This window comes from Schistocerca cancellata, chromosome 8 (assembly GCF_023864275.1).
Source record: "Schistocerca cancellata isolate TAMUIC-IGC-003103 chromosome 8, iqSchCanc2.1, whole genome shotgun sequence".
NCBI lineage: Eukaryota > Metazoa > Arthropoda > Insecta > Orthoptera > Acrididae > Schistocerca > Schistocerca cancellata.
Genome location: NC_064633.1, coordinates 318,978,060 through 318,999,652, shown reverse-complemented (window position 1 = coordinate 318,999,652; position 21,593 = coordinate 318,978,060). Strand labels below are relative to the sequence as shown.

The 21,593-nt window shown below is 43.5% G+C and overlaps 1 protein-coding gene across 2 annotated transcripts in view; it reads left to right on the top strand.

The window, feature by feature from the left end:
* Positions 1–21,593, top strand: part of LOC126094637 (tyrosine-protein phosphatase non-receptor type 9) — a 797,956-nt gene that overhangs the window by 389,253 nt on the left and 387,110 nt on the right. For both annotated transcript variants that reach the window (XM_049909127.1, XM_049909128.1), the window contains exon 4: positions 16,609–16,749. In XM_049909127.1, coding sequence (XP_049765084.1) covers positions 16,609–16,749 — 141 coding nt within the window. The remainder of the gene's footprint in view (positions 1–16,608; positions 16,750–21,593) is intronic.

Here is a 21,593-nt window from a genome sequence, read left to right as displayed (position 1 = left end):
ACAGTGCTGCACGCAAACGTTACTGGTTTGAGGAATACTCATGCGCTCTCTCCCACTGCGACAGGCTCGCTGAATCAGCCGATCTCAACCTCATAGAAAATGTATGGGACTAAATTCAACAGTCTATGACACGTAGCAGTCAACATCTCTGGAATACGATACTTACTCAGTATCTAAGCGTCAATGAGGGGCTTTAGCTAAATATAGCGTCTTTTAAGAAACTTTTGGTTGTTTAGTTAGTCGAATGTACTACAAACCATTTGAACGATTCGTTTATCGAAATGATGAGGAACGAATCAGTTTACAGGATATGTATAATGATTAGTTTCAGTGGATGGCTAAATGCTGGCCACTGCCAAGCTTTTAAATGGCAGACTGGACTAAATTTAACATTAATATAATATTTTTTTAGTCCTGTTCATGCAACTTCACGTAAAACTGGTTTTTTCAAATATTTTACAGTGTACCAGTTTTAAAAGAAATTCGTCTTTGGGTTAGAAACAGTTGCACAGAAAAAAAATTGGCCAGGTGTGAGTGGGACTCGCGCTCTGAGGGTTTCGTACAACTTAATTATGTATATGAACAGTTCATCCATCCCAGGAATCGAGAATGTCGATGATTTTTGCCTACTATTGACATTGATACACGTTAGATATGAGTCACAGGAATTTCAAGACTTTCGAGAGTATTTTAAATTTGAAATCGGACACAAATGAGACAAGAAATATTTTTTTCGTGTGATATAGTTACAAATTAATGATCCTCGAATTATTTCCCTTTGTTTGTTCCGTGAAACATTTATTCTTGTCAAATGTCATGATTCTACGTCAACGGGGGATATCCTACGGTTTTTCACAAGTGAGTTTGCGAGTGTCAAAATTCTTATCTTTTGACTGCATTGGGCTATAAGCTTACATTTTCTACATCGTCAACAGATCATTGACACCAGTGTGTCACATAAATTCCATCTTGTTATGTACACCCGTTCCCGAGAAAAAGGGTTTTCAACAGCAGGAGAGTCAGACCGACAGACGGACAACGAAGTGATGCTAACGGTTGCGTTTTTACCGATTGAGGCACGGAACCCTAAAAATAGGCTGGGGTTAGATTTATAACTTACTCTGCTACGTGTCAGACATTTTATGTTGGTGCGGAAGTGATCAAGAATTGTTGATGGTGCTATTGAACTCCTTTCTGAGGTCCTGTTGTTGTTATGGACACCACCAACCTCCTCAAATAATAAAGGATTATTCATTATGAATGTGTCATTAGGAAGTACAGCCAAAAACGTGGATCGTTCTACTCTGTCTAATGACTTCTGTTAATTTGATACATCAGTTGTTGTCATGACTATTTGTTGTACAGAACTAAATGTAGCGTGTTTTGTCAATTTTTCAGAGAATCACTCAACATTTCATTAGGACACTAAAGGGGTCAAAATGTTACGTCACTACTAAACCTTCGTAAATTTTAGTGTAGATTTTATAAAACAAGTCATAGTAGGCTATGAATAGTTAATTACAATTACTAGAACTCCATTGGCACATTACAAACAAAATAATTAGAAAATGTCGTGTTTTATTCTCTGTAAAGAGAATTGTACTGCTGAGAATGTTATCGAAAGAAAAATCATAGTTTATGTTATGCAATAGTTACAAGTTAAATATTAAAAATAGACTCCAAGAGTAGTTTACACACAGAATGAGTAGAGTGTCCTCTGCTTTGTTCCACGGTCACACACTGATTCGTCATCCGATTCCTCATTTGCTGCTTCAGAGTCTGGGTCTATATCATTGTCATCAGTACACACAACCTTACCTTCCTGAAGAAAATCTGCTTCTTTGCTAATTCTGTATTGTCTGTACCTTTATCAGCTTCTTGATGCAAATCAGCAAGTCTGTTAGTGTCAAACTCAAGCTCAGCACAAACCATAACTTGCTAATTTCTACAGTCTGGAACCGAGCGACCGCTACGGTCGCAGGTTCGAATCCTGCCTCGGGCATGGATGTGTGTGATGTCCTTAGGTTAGTTAGGTTTAATTAGTTCTAAGTTCTAGGCGACTGATGACCTCAGTCGTTAAGTCGCATAGTGCTCAGAGCCATTTGAACCATTTGCTAATTTCATTAGCAAAACACGAGATTAACACTGAGGAGTGCCAAGGTGATACAAGCTAACACTTTTCTAACTGTGACTATGTGATGTTTCACATACGATGTCACATTGAGATAAAGTCTAAGTAATATAACAAGTATGCTATCTATTAGAAAACAGGCACACCATTAACAAACATTCGCAATATTTACGACAAGGACACCAAACGAAACCTCTAGAGCAGTGGTTTTCAAACTTTTTGCACTTCGGGCGCACTTAAAAGGACGCAAATAATTGTGGGCGCACTATATGCACATTTCCGTGGAATATTTTGCAACAGTCACTACACGAAAATAAACGCTGTGATAAAATAACAATTAAGTCATTTTATTTTGAATTTCGCGTCCAGGCTACAGAAAATACAACTTACATTAATAAAAAACATACATTGTCACAATGTGAACAAGTGATTTTTGTATAAGAAATGAGAGAGATTCATGAAACACGAGTGTCACCCAAATACGACGTTCGAGTGCCATGTTGCCTCCTACCTTGCCAAGACGAAAGGCAAGAGAAGCTATTAAGCTATTAAGTGAAGATTCCTAATACTGTCGACCCTACAAGGACAATAAGCCACCTTATTTGCTTGACTAGACTGAAATATTCGACAAAACTTAAGGACTCGTTCCGTGCTATACGAGTCGTGAAATGGATAAAATTGAGGAGCTATATGTTCTTTTATATTTGGCCATACGTCTTTCTAAAATATTACAAGACGCACCCGTAATTGACGGGAACTACACTACTGGCCATTAAAATTGCTGCACCACGAAGATGACGTGCTACAGACGCGAAATTTAACCGACAGGAAGGAGATGCTGTGATATGCAAATGATTAGCTTTTCAGAGGATTCACATAAGGTTGGCGCTGGTGGCGACACCTACAGCGTGCTGACATGGGGAAAGTTTCCAGCCGATTTCTCATACACAAAGAGCAGTTGACCGGCGTTGCCTGGTGAAACGTTCTTGTGATGCCTCATGTAAGGAGGAGAAATGCGTACCATCACGTTTCCGACTTTGATATAGGTCGGACAGCAGCCTATCGCGATTGCGTTTATCGTATCGCGACATTCCTGCTTGCGTTGGTCTAGATCCAATGACTGTTAGCAGAATATGGAATCGGTGGGTTCAGGAGGGTAACACGGAACGCCGTACTGGATCCCAACGGCCTCGTATCACTAGCAGTCGAGATGACAGGCATCTTATCTTATCCGCATGGCTGTAACGGATCGTGCAGCCACGTCTCAATCCATGAGTGAACAGATGGGAACGTTTGCAAGACAACAACCATCTGCACGAACAGTTCGACGACGTTTGCAGCAGCATGGACTATCAGCTCGGAGACCATGGCTGCGGTTACCCTTGACGCTGCATCACAGACAGGAGCACCTGCGATGGTGTACTCAACGACGAACCTGGGTGCACGAATGGCAAAACGTCATTTTTTCGGATGAATCCAGGTTCTGTTTACAGCATCTTTATGGTCGCATCCGTGTTGGGCGACATCGCGGTGAACGCATATATGGAAGCGTGTATTCGTCATCGCCATACTGGCGTAGCACCTGGCGTGATGGTATGGCGTGCCATTGGTTACACGTCTCGGTCACCTCTTGTTCGCATTGACGGCACTTTGAACAGTGGACGTTACATTTCAGATGTGTTACGACCCGTGGCTCTACCCTTCATTCGATCTCTGCGAAAGCCTGCCGGCCGGGGTGGCCGATCGGTTCTATGCGCTACAGTCCGGAACAGCGCGACCGCAACGGTCTCAGGTTCGAATCCTGCCTCGGGCATGGTTCTGTGTGATGTCCTTAGGTTATTTAGGTTTAAGTAGTTCTAAGTTCTAGGGGACTGATGACCTCAGAAGTTAAGTCCCATTGTGGTCAGAGCCATTTTAACCATTTTTTGGCGAACACTACGTTTCAGCAGGATAATGCACGACTGCATGTTGCAGGTCCTGTACGGGCCTTTCTGGATACAGAAAATGTTCGACTGCTGCCGTGGCCAGCACATTCTCCAGATCTCTCACCAACTGAAAACGTCTGGTCAATGGTGGCCGAGCAACTGGCTCGTCACAATACGCCAGTCACTATTCTTGATGAACTGTGGTATCGTGTTGAAGTTGCATGGGCAGCTGCACCTGTACACGCCATCCAAGCTCTGTTTGACTCAATGACCAGGCGTATCAAGGCCGTTATTACGGCCAGAGGTGGTTGTTCTGGGTACTGATTTCTCAGGATCTATGCACCCAAATTGCGTGAAAATGTAATCACGTGTCAGTTCTAGTATAATATATTTTTCCAATGAATACCCGTTTATCATCTGCATTTCGTCTTTAATGGCCAGTAGTGTACGAAGAGGTAGCAACTGCAGTTGTAAATTTTACGAGTGTTTGGTAATGTAGGGCTAAAGAAGATCATTAACATTTATGTTGCTTTCTGTGTATTGGGATTTGTTATTACACTAGTATCGTCTGCGAACAGAATCCATTCTGCTTCATGAATGTTAAGTGGAAGGTCATTCACATTATAGGGAAGAGTAGTCAACCAAGAATTGAACCCGGCGGGACTGCCTTCGTGATTTTTTTTTCTCCGTGTCTCTTTGGTTGTCACTGATTTTTTGTCCGGTGTGCGTAGAAGGGCGGGCCGTTGGCGTTGCCTTCTCGCCTGTCAGGTGTGGGCGTACGCGCCGGCTCAGCGCGTGGCAGGCGGCCAGTGTTTACGTCCAGCTGCTGACGTCAGCGGGCTCTTTCCGCCATGACTCGGGATTAGCGCCTCGCGAATCCTGGCACTAGCCGCGCCCGCTGTTACAGTGGTCGCATCTTCTACTGTAGCGAGCCGCTGGAGCCACGCCAGAGGAGTTACGGTCGGTCGGCGGCGGCTTCCAGGTCCGCGTGTACGCTGCGATATGACATGTCCCCCGGACGCTCACACAACTTACGTGTTTTGTCAAGTTTTACACAGACTTGCCAATATCACACGGGCTATAGTTTTTGCCTCGAGAAATGTGTTGTGATGGAACGAGCTTCCACGCGCCCAGAAATAGTAGGTATCTCTTCGTAAGTGGAGAACAACATGACGATTTCATCAGAAAGACGGTAAACAGTTCAGAGCCAATGAGCGACTCAACCTACTGTAGAATTTACGGGGCTTGTTTTTTTTAGTAAGGTCCGTATGAACGTAAGTATACAAGGAAAGGCTATTTCAAAAAAGTAAATTTACTTTTCAGAAAGTGCATACTTCACTCATTTTTCGACATAGTTGCCAAGTTTGTTCAAACACGTATCATACCTCTCAACCAATTTTAAAATACCCTCTTCTTAAAAACTTGCCGCCTACTCCGATAACCAAGAGCTCATTGCCGTTTTCACGTCGTCGTCGTCATCATTGTAATGGTTGCCACTGAGGTGTTGTTCAAGGTGGAGGAACATATGGTAATCGTTCGGCACAATATGAGGACTGTAGGGTACGTGGTCTAAAGCTTACCTGACAAAACTGTCCAATAAATCGCGGGTCTTTTGTTTTGAATCGCTCCGCGTAGATTTCTTAGGGTTTGGTAGTAGGTTTCTGCATTGATGTGGTTCCTCGTTGCATGAAGTCGACCAACAAAATACCATGCTTATCCCTAAACAGCGACGCCATGATTTTGCGCTGGGACAGTGTCTGTTTGGCCTCGACCTTTAGAGGCGAGTGTGTGTGTGTGTGTGTGTGTGTGTGTGTGTGTGTGTGTGTGTCTCCATTCCATGCTCTGTTGCTTCGATTCGAGCGTGATAAGCGAAACCCATGTTACGATCTGACTCAAGAAGCCATCACCTTCTTCGTGATAACGAGTCAAGAACTTCATCGCACACTCAAATCTTTGCTTTTTGTGGTCCTCTGTTAGGAGTTTCGGGACCCAACGGGAACACGGTGCTTTACAACAATGTTGTAAAGCACTGATCTCAACACGTCAGAAAATTCGTTTGAGAGACCTGTTATTGTGAAGCACCTGTTCTCACGAACCCTCGCTTCAACTGAAGCCACCAAATCGTCTGTAATCAAAGAAGGGCGACGGGAGCGGTCCTCGTCATGGACGTTGTCACTGTCACCTTTGAATTCTCGTACCCACTTACACACTTTGCTTTCACTCAAAACAGTATCACCGTACACTTCACAAATCTGTCGATGAATTTGTACAGCAGACAGGTTCCTTGCTAACAAAAACCGTATCACTGAGCGAACCTCACACGCGGTGGGCGAGTTGATAGTCTTAAACATTTTGAAAGCACAGAACAGAACGGTACAGGTTAGCTATAGAGCTGAAACTGAGCACAGTTGTTCCCGAGGCATGTCGGTACACGACGCACGCGCTCGTTGCGGTATGCGTGCGAACTACTCGTGTCTGCAACAAAACCGACCTTACTTTAAAAAAAAAAAGGCCTCGTAGTCGTCTGCATCTACATTTACATCTACTTACACTGATGAACCAAAACGTTGGGATGTTGCGTGAGATGCACAGCTGGTCCTGGCACATGATGCGGTAAGGAAACTATGAGGGGCAGTATATCAATAACGTAACAATTTTTTTTTGGAGAGCAGGTTTGTTTAATTCGGGATTTCAATACACCATATTATTCCCCACTCTTTGGCCACAAAGTCCTATTAGCAACACAACCTCCGTTCAAAGCCAAGACTCTACGCCTGCTTGCTGCGAGAACCCGTATGCGTGGTTGGTACCACTCTACTGGTCCGTTCCGGAGCAAACATCTCGCTGCATCAGTGAAATCTCCATCCACGTAATGCTTCCTGCGGAGTGCAACCTTCGTTGAGCCAAACAGATGGAAGTCGCAAGATGCGAGGTCAGGGATGTAGGATGGATGAGGAATAACACTCCATTGAAATTCTGCGAGCCCCTCTCGTCTGCGCAAACTTGTGTGTGGCCTTGAGAAGGAGAAGTTGGTTTGCATTTTTGTGGCCATGAACACACTTCAATTTCCTGAGGGTACCACAAAACACTCGAGAATTGGACGTTGTACCATGAGGAAACACGACAAGCAGAATAACCTCTTCTGAATCCCAGAAGACCATCGGCATGACTTCATCGCCTGAGGTGAGGCTTTGAACTTTTTCTTCAAGGACAGGTGGTGTGGCGCGACTCCATGAAATGCTATTTTGTTTCCGGTTCGAAGTGGTGAACCTATGTTTTGTTGCCTGTGACGACGTCCGACAAATAATTGTCATTATCAGCCTCGTAAGGCGCAAGTAATTCCGCGTAGATGGTCCTTCGTTCCTCGTTATGGTCTCCCATTAGGCGGCGATTGAACCCAGCAGTGACAGACCTTCGACGTCCCCAACTGGTAGACGAGTGTGTCAGTATTACCAGCACAGGCTTCCAATTCTGCAGCGAGTTGTTTAATTGTGATGGTTCAAATGGCTCTGAGCACTATGGGACTTTACAGCTGAGGTCATCAGTCCCTTAGAACTTAGAACTACTTAAACCTAACTAACCTAAGGAAATCACACACACCCATGCCCGAGGCAGGATTCGAACCTGCGACCGTAGAGGTGTTTAATTATGATTCGTCGCTCACCTCGAATGAGTGTGTCTGCACGTTCCAACATGCACGAATCACAGTTGTGTACGGCCGACCGTTACGCGAGCATGGGTAAGCCTTGCGCGACCTTGTTGCGGTAGTGACAGACGCCTCGCCCAACGACTCACCGTGGTTTTGTTCACTGCCAGGTCTCTGTAGGCAGTCTGCAAGCCCTTATGAATCTCAACAACAATGCTCTGGTTTTCCACCGACAGGAAGTCAGATCTGTGCCTGGAACGCACCTACATTACAGATGCCGTTTTGAAGGCTACGTGTAGCGCAGCCACCTATCGGAAGTTCTTCAAAACTGTAGGGGCTGAAGCGGGAATATTACACAGTGTCCCACAACAAATTCCGCATATTTTCAACCGAAATTGGGCGAGAAGAAAGTCAGTTGTATTACGTATTGAACGCCCCTCGATTGCAAGTGGAGCAGGGACGAATAGGGAATCACACTAGCGACGATGTGGGCCGCAGTTGGGGAAATCTACTGTCATAAGCGACTCTGACAAAGGGCAGGTTTTTAGGTCCGGCGCCTGGAAACGGTCATCTCGGAAACAGTGTAGCTAGTGAGCAGTTCGCATGTTACTGTCGTGCTTGTAGAAAGTGGCTGAAGCACACTGAAACCACGAGAAGGTGACAAGTTTCGGGGCATGGAGGTTGGAGGGTTACCTGCTCCGTAAAGCGAGAAAGGCGCCGATCTGTAGCAAATCTGACAAGAGAGTAGAATGCTGGTGTACGCACAAGTTCAAATTCAAATGGCTCTGAGCACTATGGGACTTAACTTCTAAGGTCATCAGTCCCCTAGAACTTAGAACTACTTAAACCTAACTAACCTAAGGACGTCACACACATCCATGCCCGAGGCAGGATTCGAACCTGCGACCGTGGCAGCCGCGCGGTTCCAGACTGTAGCGCCTTTAACCGCTTGGCCACCACGGCCGGCTGTACGCACAAGTGCTTCGGAACAGACTGCTCAGTGCACTTTGTCATTTGAGGATCTGGAGCAGACAACCCCCAAGTGTTTCTCTTGACCTAACGAAATTACCTATTACGGTTGGAGTTCGCAGAGATTGTATCGTAGATCAGTGGAAAGCTGTCGGCTAGTCGGATGAACGACATTTCGTGCTGCACCAGATCGATGGTCGTATCCAGATATGCCGTCTTCTACAACAACTGCTGCTCTAAATATGATCTGCACCACAATCGCAGGCGAGTAGGGGCAGTATTATGATACGGGGGACTTCACTGGCGTGTACATGGGACCTACGGTAGTAATCGAAGGCACTAAACAGCTTTGGAATACGGAAACGTTATTGCCGACCACTCGCATCCCTTCATGCGTGTTGTCTTCCCCAACGGTGACGGCATCTTTCAGTAGGCTAACTGCGTGTTTCACAAGGCCAGAATCGTGCTAAAGTGGTCTGAGGAGCGTGATAGTGAACTTACGTTGATTTGTTGGCCACGAAATTCGCCTGGTCTGAAACCAGTGATAAACATTTGGGACTCTATCGCCGCCAGTTCAGCACCCACAAATCACTGCTCCGTGATTTACGGGAACTGCATGACCGGCAATGTACGCAACTAGTGCTGCTTACTCACCGAAACCGATGAATATGTCGAAACCATATCTCGCAGAATGGCTGAAGTGTTGGGCTCCGTGGTCAACCAACACGCTTACGCTAGGCGCAAATTGAGATGCTTATAGCGCGGCGCAGCGCAGCGCGCACTTTTGTAACTTCACGGGTTCAAATGGAACCGCGCAAATCGGGACGCGACGCGACTGGAACGAGACACACGCCTGCGCCAGGTCGCGCGACGTCGTGCTTTTTTGGCACAGTTTCTCGCGCCGCGCCCCTCGCTAGTATTGCGGGAGGGGTGAGGTGGGGAACGGGGAGGCAGTCCTGCACATGCTCACTTCGGCATAGCGCATATGGGCAGTGGATGTATTGCTCATCCGAAAAATACGGCCTTACTGTATACTGAAGTTTATTATCACTCAGTAGTGTTTCGTTTTTCGCCGTTTAAGCGCTCCAGCTATTTTCGTTAGGACATAATAGTTTTCAGTTACATGTGTCTGTACAATTCTTTTCTTATGTTTATTGCTGCGCGGTTTGAGGCGCCTTGTCACGGCCCGCGCGGCTCCCCTCGTCGGAGGTTTGAGTCCTCCCTCGGGAATGGGTGTGAGTGTTGTACTTAGTTAAGTTAGGTTAAATAGTGCGTAAGCTTAGGGTCCGATGACCTCAGCAGTTTGGTCCCATAAGACCTTCCCACAAATTTACAAAATTTTTGTTTATTCTTTTGTCAGAAACATTGGACAGATCAATAACTGGTGAACCATTAGCCACTGAAATTATATTTTCTGCCTATACACTGTTTTCAGATGGTAAGAAGGGCGTGAGACAGGGTTGTGCCTGTCCCCGATGTTATTCAATCTGTATATTGAGCAAGCAGTAAAGGAAAAAAAAGAAAAATTCGGAGTAGGTGTTAAAATCCATGGAGAACAAATAAAAACTTTGAAGTTCGCCGATGACATTGTAATTCTGTCAGAGACAGAAAAGGACTTGGAAGAGCAGTTGAGCGGAATGGATAGTGTCTTGAAAGGAGGATATAAGATCAACATCAACAAAAGCAAAACGAGGATAATTGAATGCAGTCGAATTAAGTCGGGTTATGCTGAGGGAATTAGATTAGGAAATGAGACACTTAAAGTAGTAAAGGAGTTTTGCTATTTGGGGAGCAAAATAACTGATGATGGTCGAAGTAGAGAGGATATAAAATGTAGACTGGCAATGGCAAGGAAAGCGTTTTTGAAGAAGAGATATTTGTTAACATCGAGTATAGATTTAAGTGTCAGCAAGTCGTTTCTGAAAGTATTTGTATGGAGTGTAGCCATGTATGGAAGTGAAACATGGACGACAAATAGCTTAGACAAGAAGAGAACACAAGCTTTCGAAATGTGGTGCTACAGAAGAACGCTGAAGATCAGATGGGTAGATCACATAACTAATGAGGAGATATTGAATAGAATTGAGGAGAAGAGTAGTTTGTGGCACAATTTGACTAGAAGAAGGGATCGATTGGTAGGACATGTTCTGAGGCATCAAGGGATCACCAATTTAGTACTGGAGGGCAGCGTGGAGGGTAAAAATCGTAGACGGAGACAGAGATGAATACACTAAGCAGATTCAGAAGGATGTAGATTGCAGTAGGTGCTGGGAGATGATGAAGCTTGCACAGGATAGAGTAGCATGGAGAGCTTCATCAAACCACTCTTTGGACTGAAGGCCACGACAACAACAACAAAAACAAGAAGGGACAGACGATTCATCGTGAGGGTAGTACATGATTTAAAATCAAGGCAGGAAAGTAAAACAAGGTTATCTACTTGCTGCGTGTTATGCTGACGTATCTTTACGATCTGTTGCAAAAAGTCGAAAAGGCGCAATTTCCACAGATATGACCCTTTTGTGCTCCTGGTAAAAAGCATCCAAGATATGAAGTACGTAAGTTTCACTATCGTTACTTGGATATGGATGTAATACGAGAGCCGGCCTTGGTGGCCGAGCGGTTCTAGGCGCTACAGTCTGGAACCGCGCGACCACTACGGTCGCAGGTTCGAATCCTGCCTCGGGCATGGATGTGTGTGCTGTCCTTAGGTTAGTTAGGTTTAAGTAGTTCTAAGTTCTAGGGGGCTGATGACCTTAGAAGTTAAGTCCCATAGTGCTCAGAGCCATTTTTTTGTAATACGACACATTATCCTATGTACATGTGGAAATCAGATTTCCACTGTAAGCTAGAAACAGTCTGAAGGGCCTCGCAAATAACATCTTTTAATTGGTTCACCGTGACGAGAAAAGCATTTCATTAGTTGCATACATATGATCAGCATTAATAAACTAATTATACAACGGGCTACAAAAATGAGAAAAAAGGTCGGCATTGTTACGAAAGTATGAGTACCTTGATAGAATGCGGTATTAGATACATTTGATTTGTTGAAATGTATTGCTGACAAAGGCAGAACTACTTTCATGACAACGCTTTTCGAACGACGTGAACTTCCGGTCACAAGGCACACATTCCTGTCGCGCGCGTTATTCTGAGCTGTGACAATACGCTGACCTTTGTGTTGTGCGACCGATCAATTGTTTATTGTTCTCAGCAGCAACTATTTTATTCGCACATTACTCATTGTCAGTTTGGAAAGCCGTAGGTGAGTAATGAGCATCTGGCATGTGCCTATCATTCCACCTGAAGGAAACGCTGGTCATTATTTTAATACTGCTCAGATGAAGAGAAGGAATTCCAGTCGTGCAGTGTTAAAAACACGATGTGTTGCAGGGATTCAACCAAAATTGCAACAGAAGTGGCAATTTATTTTTGTGTGTATTCTTAATTTCATCTCACTCGAAGAAGCATCACCATATATGAGTAACGGCCACATTTCTCTTGTTGACAGGTTTAATTGCTCTTCCTTTGCCAAAAAACAGTGTAATTTGCACAAACTGATCTCGCAGCAGCTATTGTGACAGAATTCTGAAACAGAGTGCCTCATGAAACAAGTAATTGGTAATCAGGGAGCTCAATAGCTTACGAAAAACGTCATAGTGTCGGTTTGCAGTGACATAAGAGAAGAAATTTAATGTTTATTTTCATACTAGGAAACTGTTGTTTCACTGGCTGTCGATTACTTTTAAAAATTACAGTTACTTGAATGAAAGAAATAAAAAAAAATGGTTCAAATGGCTCTGAGCACTATGGGACTCAACATCTTAGGTCATAAGTCACCTAGAACTTACAACTACTTAAACCTAACTAACCTAAGGACATCACACACAGACAAAAAATTGCAGGCAACTGGTATATTTTGTGATCTGTCAAAGGCATTTGACTGTGTAAATCACAATATCCTTTTAAGTAAACCAGAATATTACAGTATAACAGGAAATGCTGCAGAATGGTTCAAATCTTATATCTCTGGCAGGAAACAAAGGGTGTTATTAGGAAAGAGACATGTATCAAGCTATCAGGCATCATCCAACTGGGAACTAATTACATGTGGGGTCCCACAAGGTTCCATTTTGGGGCCCTTACTTTTTCTTGTGTATATCAATGACCTTTCATCAGTAACATTACCAGATGCCAAGTTTGTTTTGTTTGCCGATGATACAAACATTGCAATAAATAGCAAATCAAGTGTAGTCTTAGAAAGATCAGCCAATAAAATATTTGTGGACATTAATCACTGGTTCCTAGCCAATTCTTTGTCACTAAACTTTGAAAAAACACACTACATGCAGTTCAGAACTTGTAAGGGGTGTCCCAAGAGTATATGTCTAACATACGATGACAAGAAGATAGAAGAAGTGGACAGTGTTAAATTCTTGGGATTACAGCTTGATAATAAAGTCAACTGGGAGGAGCACACCACAGAACTGCTGAAGCGTCTTAACAAATCTCTGTTTGCAATGCGAATTTTGTCAGACATAGGGGATATGAAAATGAAAAAGCTGGCATACTATGCTTACTTTCATTCCATAATGTCATATGGGATTATTTTTTGGGGTAATTCATCAACCCAAGCTACAGTTTTCCGGGTACAAAAACTTGCAGTAAGAGTTATATGTGGTGTGAACTCAAGAACATCCTGCAGAAGCCTGTTTAGGGAACTAGGGATACTAACTACTGCTTCCCAATATATTTATTCCTTAATGAAATTTGTCATTAAAAATATATCACTTTTTCAAACCAACAGCTCAATTCATGGAATCAATACTAGAAATAAGAATAATCTTCACAAGGATTTAAAGTCACTTAGTCTTGTACAAAAAGGTGTGCATTATTCAGGAACACACATTTTCAATAACTTGCCAGCAGCCATAAAAAGCTTAACAACCATTGAAATTCAGTTTAAGAGAAGCCTAAAGGATTTATTGGTGGCCAACTCCTTCTACTCCATTGATGAATTTCTTAGTAAAACCAACTGATTTGTATATAAGTACAACATAACTTCTGCACAATATCAGTGCAGTAATGTGTTCATTGAAAATAAGTATTACAGTAGTTGCATTACATGTTTATTACCTTATAAATAAATAAAAAACTTTTTTATTTTAAGTTCAGTGCATTAGTATTTGTAAAATGACTCTTAGTGTTCATTAAAAAATGACGATCATTCCACTTGGGACCTGTGGAATGGTACATTAGCTTATTTGTTTTAGTTGTAAATATTTGTCATGTATTGTTGTTTTTCTGACATGTTCCGCATCCTGGAGGACCTCCTCACTACGGATCAATTGGAATGAAGTAAATCTAATCTAATCTAATCTAATCTAATCTAATCATGCCCGAGGCATGATTCGAACCTGCGACCGTAGCAGTCCCACGGTTCCGGACTGCAGCGCCAGAACCGCTAGACCACCGCGGCCGGTCAAAGAAATAAAAAAGGAAGTATAAATACTGATATATCACCTTAGATAACAAAGTTCTTTGTGTTTACGAATTGGCAAAATAATCTACTCCTTAAGTGCTGTAATTCGCCAAACTCTCGTTTCGATGCCTCGAGAGGTTTAGGAGATATGAGGGATGTTGTGAATATTTCATTCTCGCGGGCGAGAGATCGGGAGTGAGTGCGCAACAAAGGATCCATTTTCTCGAGGTCGGAGGCAGATAGAGACCTCCTCCCTAAGGAAAACTTCAACATGTTATCTAAATTTCATACGCAGCAACATATGGTGTAATACGTACCAAACGCAAATTCATAGCGACCCCTATTTTTCAATGCAAACTTTCGAATTTTGCGTACCGTCTTACTAAAATGTGTATACCACAATAAGCGAGATGATGGGCGCTTCGCCAAGAAGCTGACATATAACGCTACAAGCAATGTAAAAATGAAATATTTTCACTCAATAGTTTCTGTAAAATCGTTTGAGAAAGATTACAGTGTGCGCGCGCTTCACTTCTGTCAGCGCAGAGCGTTGCCAACCGGCGCGTGCTAAGTATGTGTACGCATCTCAATATGCGTTGGACTCCCGCGACACGTGCGGAACGTGCGCTTCGCGCTGTAGTGTCGTGTCACGTCACACGTGCCATAGGCGTCTCAATTTTCGCGTAGCCTTATCGTGGTTCATCAGTGCATAAACTCTGCGAACCACTGTGCAGTGAATGGCGGGGGCTACAACGTACTAATATTATTAATTTTCTTTTTTATTCCATTCGAGTACAGGGCGAGGGAAAAGTGATTGTACGCTTTTGGATGTGCCTTATTATCTCTTATACTCACCATCCCTACGCGACGTATGCGACAGTAGCAGCATAATGTTCGCACTTTCGCTGATGATAATTTGGTTTGTGGGGCGTTCAGCTGCGCGGTTATCAGCGCTCGTACAAATTCACAATTTTTACACAGTCCTGAGTCGCCACTTTCATGAATGATGAAATGAAATGATGCGGACAACACGAAGACCCAGTCCCCAGTTCAGACAGATGTGGAAAACATTCAAAGACTGTGAAGTCGTGAGAGGGCTTATGCTGTCCCTTTAAATATTCATCTCCTTTTGCTTTTTAAAGTTATTTAATTATTTCTTCTATTATCTGAGATCATAATCCCTAAATTTAAATTTTTGCTCTCTTATTTTTAATGCTTTAGGGCCTCGAATGAAGTAGATAAATAAAATTCTTAGTGAAGATATTTCTGCTGTTCGTGAGTAGATGCCACAGCCTATTGCGAAAATACTCATTAAACAATTGAAAATTGGCTTTAAACTATGTTTTCTCATTCATTAATATGCTTAAAATCATAATCTGTAACTTACTTTACGTGGAACCGCGCACCTCTCTCACAGTTTAAAGATGTATGAATCTGCCGTGAAAAGGTGAATTGTTGTGCGCCAGCGATGTTATTTCTCCAAGCTGCAGTCTTAAGTAAAATATGAAAATGCTTAAATATTTGACATGAAGGGTGTCGTTGTTAAATGAATAACCACAAAAGTAATGCTTAATAGATATATTATTCTTATTTCTCCTAGTACAGAACTGTATACAACAGCATAAGTAAAAATCGTCTACTTTCGGCTACATCTAGAGAAGAAGTTGTTTAATGTCTGATCTTGTTCATCGTTTCAAGAAGACGATCTCGGAGTTTGTTACACAATGTATTACTCGCAGAAATTGCAGCACATTGTCTGTTCGATGGCTAGATAACTAAAATACTTTTAAAGTTGTTCTCACATAAACAGCGTTTATCGCATTTTCATCGTGACACGTATTAGAAATAATGATCAGATATCACGCTTAATATTCTTGACTGTGACGCGTTTAACATTTTACATTATTTAATATGTCCATCTATACGGGGACGCTACGGTACAGGCGATGTGCGACCTCTCGCAGCGAGTTGCAAGCCGATAAATTCCAGAAAGGAGGCCAAGACCGTCGTAAGCAATATACGAATAATTACAGTTGTATCTTAATGGAAAAGCAAGTCCACAGCGAGGTAATCAACACTGTATTACAGTGGGCGTAAAGGAGTACTTCGTTCTCGGTATATGAACAGGTCGCTCGTAGCCGGTGCGCGAGGCCATAGGGTTCACCCAACTTAGTCTCTCCTAGTGCTGCCACGCGGTGCATTATGCGTGTTCTGCTAATCGATTCCATTTACGTATCGCTGCTCGCTGGTGGGGTACCCTCGCCGCTGCTTTTGGGAGATAAATTACTGACGACTGAAACTATTTTTCCATCATGTCTACGTGCAGTGTATTTAACACTGTGTGTGTGTGTATGGGTGTGTTTATTTGTTTTAACAGACTTGCATCAGACAGCTAACTAAGTGACAGTGTTCCAGATAAGTGTGTTCCAGCAGTTCCGTCTTTGATTTGCAGGGAGTGGTGTACCAACTCGACGTCGCCCTGGAAAGCGTCGACACGCAACGAAGCGGCCTAGTCTTCATCTACGACATGTCGGACTCGAAGTATTCCAACTTCGACTACGACCTCAGCCAGAAAATACTTACATTGCTCAAGGTAGGAGGCAGCAGAAGCGAGCTGTACAACACGTTGCCCACAGTCGCGACCACTTACTGCCATCGCAAGCTGAAAGGATGTTACCGAAGCGATCACTATTGGCACGAACAGTACTTACACTCTAATTTCAGACACTAAAATCTTAGTTTCTGAAAAGAACATCATACGCTATGGACGAAGAACCCAATATTGACCTAAGGATAGACTACTATTGTAGTACTTAAGTGTGTGCGATGGTGGATGATGCAATGTGTTGCTGGTCTGCAGCGGGCTGTTGCAGCGTATCAAACACTTTCGAACATGTCCGAAAGAACAGATACCGTCTTCATACATATGTATCAAACACTTTTACGTAATCTACCATCGTGTTCCTTCGTCGTCCACGTGTGAAGAATGCTATCTCTCTAGTAGTTATTTGGTAATTATTCAGATCATTAACAATTTTTTCGAGTCCCCATGATCATAAATATTCTAATCTACAAACCCATTGAGCCGGCCGGTGTGGCCGTGCGGTTCTAAGCGCTTCAGTTTGGAACCGCGTGACCGCTACGGTCGCAGGTTCGAATCCTGCCTCGGACATGGATGTGTGTGATGTCCTTAGGTTAGTTAGGTTTAAGTAGTTCTAAGTTCTATGGGACTGATGACCTCAGTAGTTAAGTCCCATAGTGCTCAGAGCCATTTGAACCAAACCCATTGGCGGATTCCATACAACATACGTTTTATATTGTTGGGTTCGTTTCCCTTACGAAGAATTAAAGAATCACTAGAAGTCTTCAAGCTTTGTAATTCTCTTACTAGGTAGCCAACAAATGAAATAATTGGAAATCTTTTCACAGTACTGCAGGTGTATATGTCTATTTATCAAGTCGAAATAAAAACGTGGCAATACTGCCATGTATAAAAATTGCAGTGTGGCTGAAATCAGTGTGATCAAGATAAGATGTCTATTACACAAACACCCTGCCAGCTTTCGAACAAACACTGGTGATACATATGGTGTCTGTGCTTCTAAGTGCTTATCTTAGGTGAGGCAGATGCTTTTGCGGTCCTGTATCGTGACGTAACTGCTCAAGCGTCATCCGAGCTGTTGGCAAGAATGACAACGTGATTCGTAGATCAGTAAACATGTTCAAAATGACTCTGAGCACTATGGTACTTAACTTCTGAGGCCGTCAGACCCCTATAACTTAGAACTACTTAAACCTAACTAACCTAAGGACATCGCACACGTCCATGCCCGAGGCAGGATTCGAACCTGCTACCGTAGTGGTCGCGCAGTTCCAGACTGTAGCGCCTAGAACCACTCGGCCACCCCGCCGGCTAGTAAACATGTAATATAGTGTTAATTTACTCTCCAGGCCAATGGTTCAATGATTCATAAAATAAGAGGGAGTGCCTCGTGGATGGTTGATTCTTTGGGAGATAAATTACTGACGACTGAAACTATTTTTCCATCATGTCTACGTGCAGTGTATTTAACACTGTGTGTGTGTGTATGGGTGTGTTTATTTGTTTTAATAGACTTGCATCAGACAGCTAACTAAGTGACAGTGTTCCAGATAAGTGTGTTCCAGCAGTTCCGTCTTTGATTTGCAGGGAGTGGTTATTTACAATTTGTACAGAAACCAGATGGCAGTTATAAGAATGGAGGGGCATGAAAGGGAAGCTGTGGTTGGGAAGGGAGTGAGACACGGTTGTAGCCTATCCCCGATGTTATTGAATCTGTATATTGAGCAAGCAGTAAAGGGAACAAAAGAAAAATTCGGAGTAGGAATTAAAACCCATGGAGAAGAAATAAAAACTTTGAGGTTCCCCGATGACATTGTAATTCCGTCAGAAACAACAAAGGACCGGGAAGAGCAGCTGAACGGAATGGACAGTGTGTTGAAAGGAGGATATAAGATGAACATCAACAAAAGCAAAACGAGGATAATGGAATGTAGTCGAAATAAATCGGGTGATGCTGAGGGAATTATATTAGGAAATGAGACACTTAAAGTAGTAAAGGAGTTTTGCTAATTGGGGAGCAAAATAACTGATGATGGTCCAAGTAGAGAGGATATAAAAAGTAGACTGGCAATGGCAAGGAAAGCGTTTCTGAAGAAGAGAAATTTGTTAACATCGAGTATAGATTTAAGTGTCAGGAAGTCGTTTCTGAAAGTATTTGTATGGAGTGTAGCCAGTATCGAAGTGAAACATGGACGATAAATAGTTTGGACAAAAAGAGAATAGAAGCTTTCGAAATGTGGTGCTGCAGAAGAATGCTGAAGATTAGATGGGTAGATCGTATAACTAATGAGGAGGCATTGAATAGAATTGGGGAGAAGAGGAGTTTGTGGCACAACTTGACTAGAAGAAAGGATCGGTTGGTAGGACATGTTCTGAGGCATCAAGGGATCACCAATGTAGTATTGGAGGGCAGCGTGGAGGGTAAAAATCGTAGAGGGAGACCAAGAGATGAATACACTAAGCAGATTCAGAAGGATGTAGATTGCAGTAGGTACTGGGAGATGAAGAAGCTTGCACAGGATAGAGTAGCATGGAGAGCTGCATCAAACCAGTCTCTGGACTGAAGACTGAAGACCACAACAACAATCGTGGTTATAAGGTACTGAGTAGAATGCTGCAGCGGACTGCAGGTCTGGTTAGTTGCTATCATGGTATCGAAGTAAAACCTTCAAAAGTGAGTTCACGGAATTCAGACATTGGTGGCTGCAGTTGTGCAAGTATTGATACATCAGAGTGTCTATACATGGAGTGCTTAGAGGCCTGATGGCGTTAATGAGATACCAAAACTGGTCGTGAAAATAAAATAACTTCTGAAAATATATGGCTGTTTGGCGATTATTCTTTGGTAAACAGAGGACAGAGGTGAACGACAGCTGCAGAGATGTGTGCGTGCGAATAGACGGGCAAGTTTTGAGCGTATTACCGCCCAGATGAACCAAGGGGTATCAACAGTGTCCCCACAACGATCGTTCAGCCAACCGTTTTGCACTAGGCCTCCGCAGCACGCGCCTGTTTCAAGCATCCAAGCTGATTGCTGCTCACTGGCGACTAAGGCTGGAATCTTCACCACAGTACCACAAAAGGACATATAGTGAGTGGCGACAGGTGGCTTTTCACATGATCACGTTTTATGCTCCTCGGACAGATGGCCGTTGGCTTGCCGGGCTTGAAACGTCTGAAAGCACACACGCTGGAACCGGGAGGGAGCGTTATGTTCTGGGGAATGTTTTCGTGGCATTCCGTGATAGATCTCGTCATCCTGGAAGGGACAATGGATCATGTCCACCACTACATGCAGCTTGTTTATCATCGGTGCGATGCCATCTACCAGCAGAACAATGCAACGTGTCACACAGCTCGCAGTGTATGTGCGTTGTTTTAAGAGCACCAGGATGGTTTTACCGTACTCCCCTGGCCTAATACTCCGCATTAAAACCCAGTTGAGAAGCTGCGAGACGACCGAGATCGGGTTGTTGGCGTGATGGCTCCTCATCCGAGAAACCTAGCGCGGCTGGCCACGGCAGTGGAGTCGACATGGTTCCATATCCCTGTCGGTACATTTCAGAACCTCATTGACACTCGTGCTACATGTTTAGCAGTCGTTCACAGTGCAGAAGGTGGCTATTCAGGCACTTGACAGGTGGTCACATTAATGTGATTCTTTGGGCTGTCAGATTTTTGTGTCTGCCCGCCCATTCTGTTGACATGGCACCCAATTACATCTTCCTCTTTCCTCGGATGACGAAACTGTTGCGTGTGAGGCATTTCCAGAATGACGACGAGGTGATTTTTTTGGATGGAACTTCCCTCAACAGCCAAAATACAGACTACTGCTACAAAGATTTGCGCAAGTCATCCATCGTTGGGAATATTGTGAAGCATTGAAGGATGAATATACAGGATGGTCTATTGATAGTGACCGGGCCAAATATCTTATGAAATAAGCATCAAACGAAAAAACTACAAAGAAAGAAACTCGTCTAGCTTGAAGGGGGAAACCAGATGGCACTATGGTTGGCCCGCTAGATGGCGCTGCCATAGGTCAAACGGATATAAACTGCGTTTTTTAAAATAGGAACCCCCATTTTTTGTTACATATTCGTATAGCACGTAAAGAAATATGAATATTTTAGTTGGACAACTTTTTTCGCTTTGTGATACACGGCGCTGTAATAATCACAAACTTATGAGTACGTGGTATCACGTAAAATCCCGCCAGTGCGGACGGTATTTGCTTCGTGATACATTACGCGTGTTAAAATGGATCGTTTATCAGTTGCGGAAAAGGTCGATATCGTGTTGATGTATGGCTATTGTGATCAAAATGCCCAAGTGACGTGTGCTATGTATGCTGCTCGGTATCCTGGACATCATCTAAGTGTCTGGACCGTTCGCCGGATAGTTACATTATTTAAGGAAACAGGAAGTGTTCAGCCACGTGTGAAACGTGAACCACGACCTGCAACAAATGGTGATGCCCAAGTAGGTCTTTTAGCTATTGTCGCGGCTAATCCGCACATCAGGAACAGACAAACTGCGCGAGGATCGGGAATCTCAAAAACGTCGGTCTTGAGAATGCTACATCAACATCGATTGCACGCGTACCACATTTCTGTGTAGCAGGAATTGCATGGCGACGGCTTTGCCGTCGTGTATAGTTCTGCCACTGGGCACAATAGAAATTACGGGACGATGACAGATTTTTTGCACGCGTTCTATTTAGCGACGAAGCGTCATTCACCAACAGCGGTAACGTAAACCGCCATAATATGCACTATTTGGCAACGGAAAATCCACGATGGCTGCGACAAGTGGAACATCAGCGACCTTGGGGG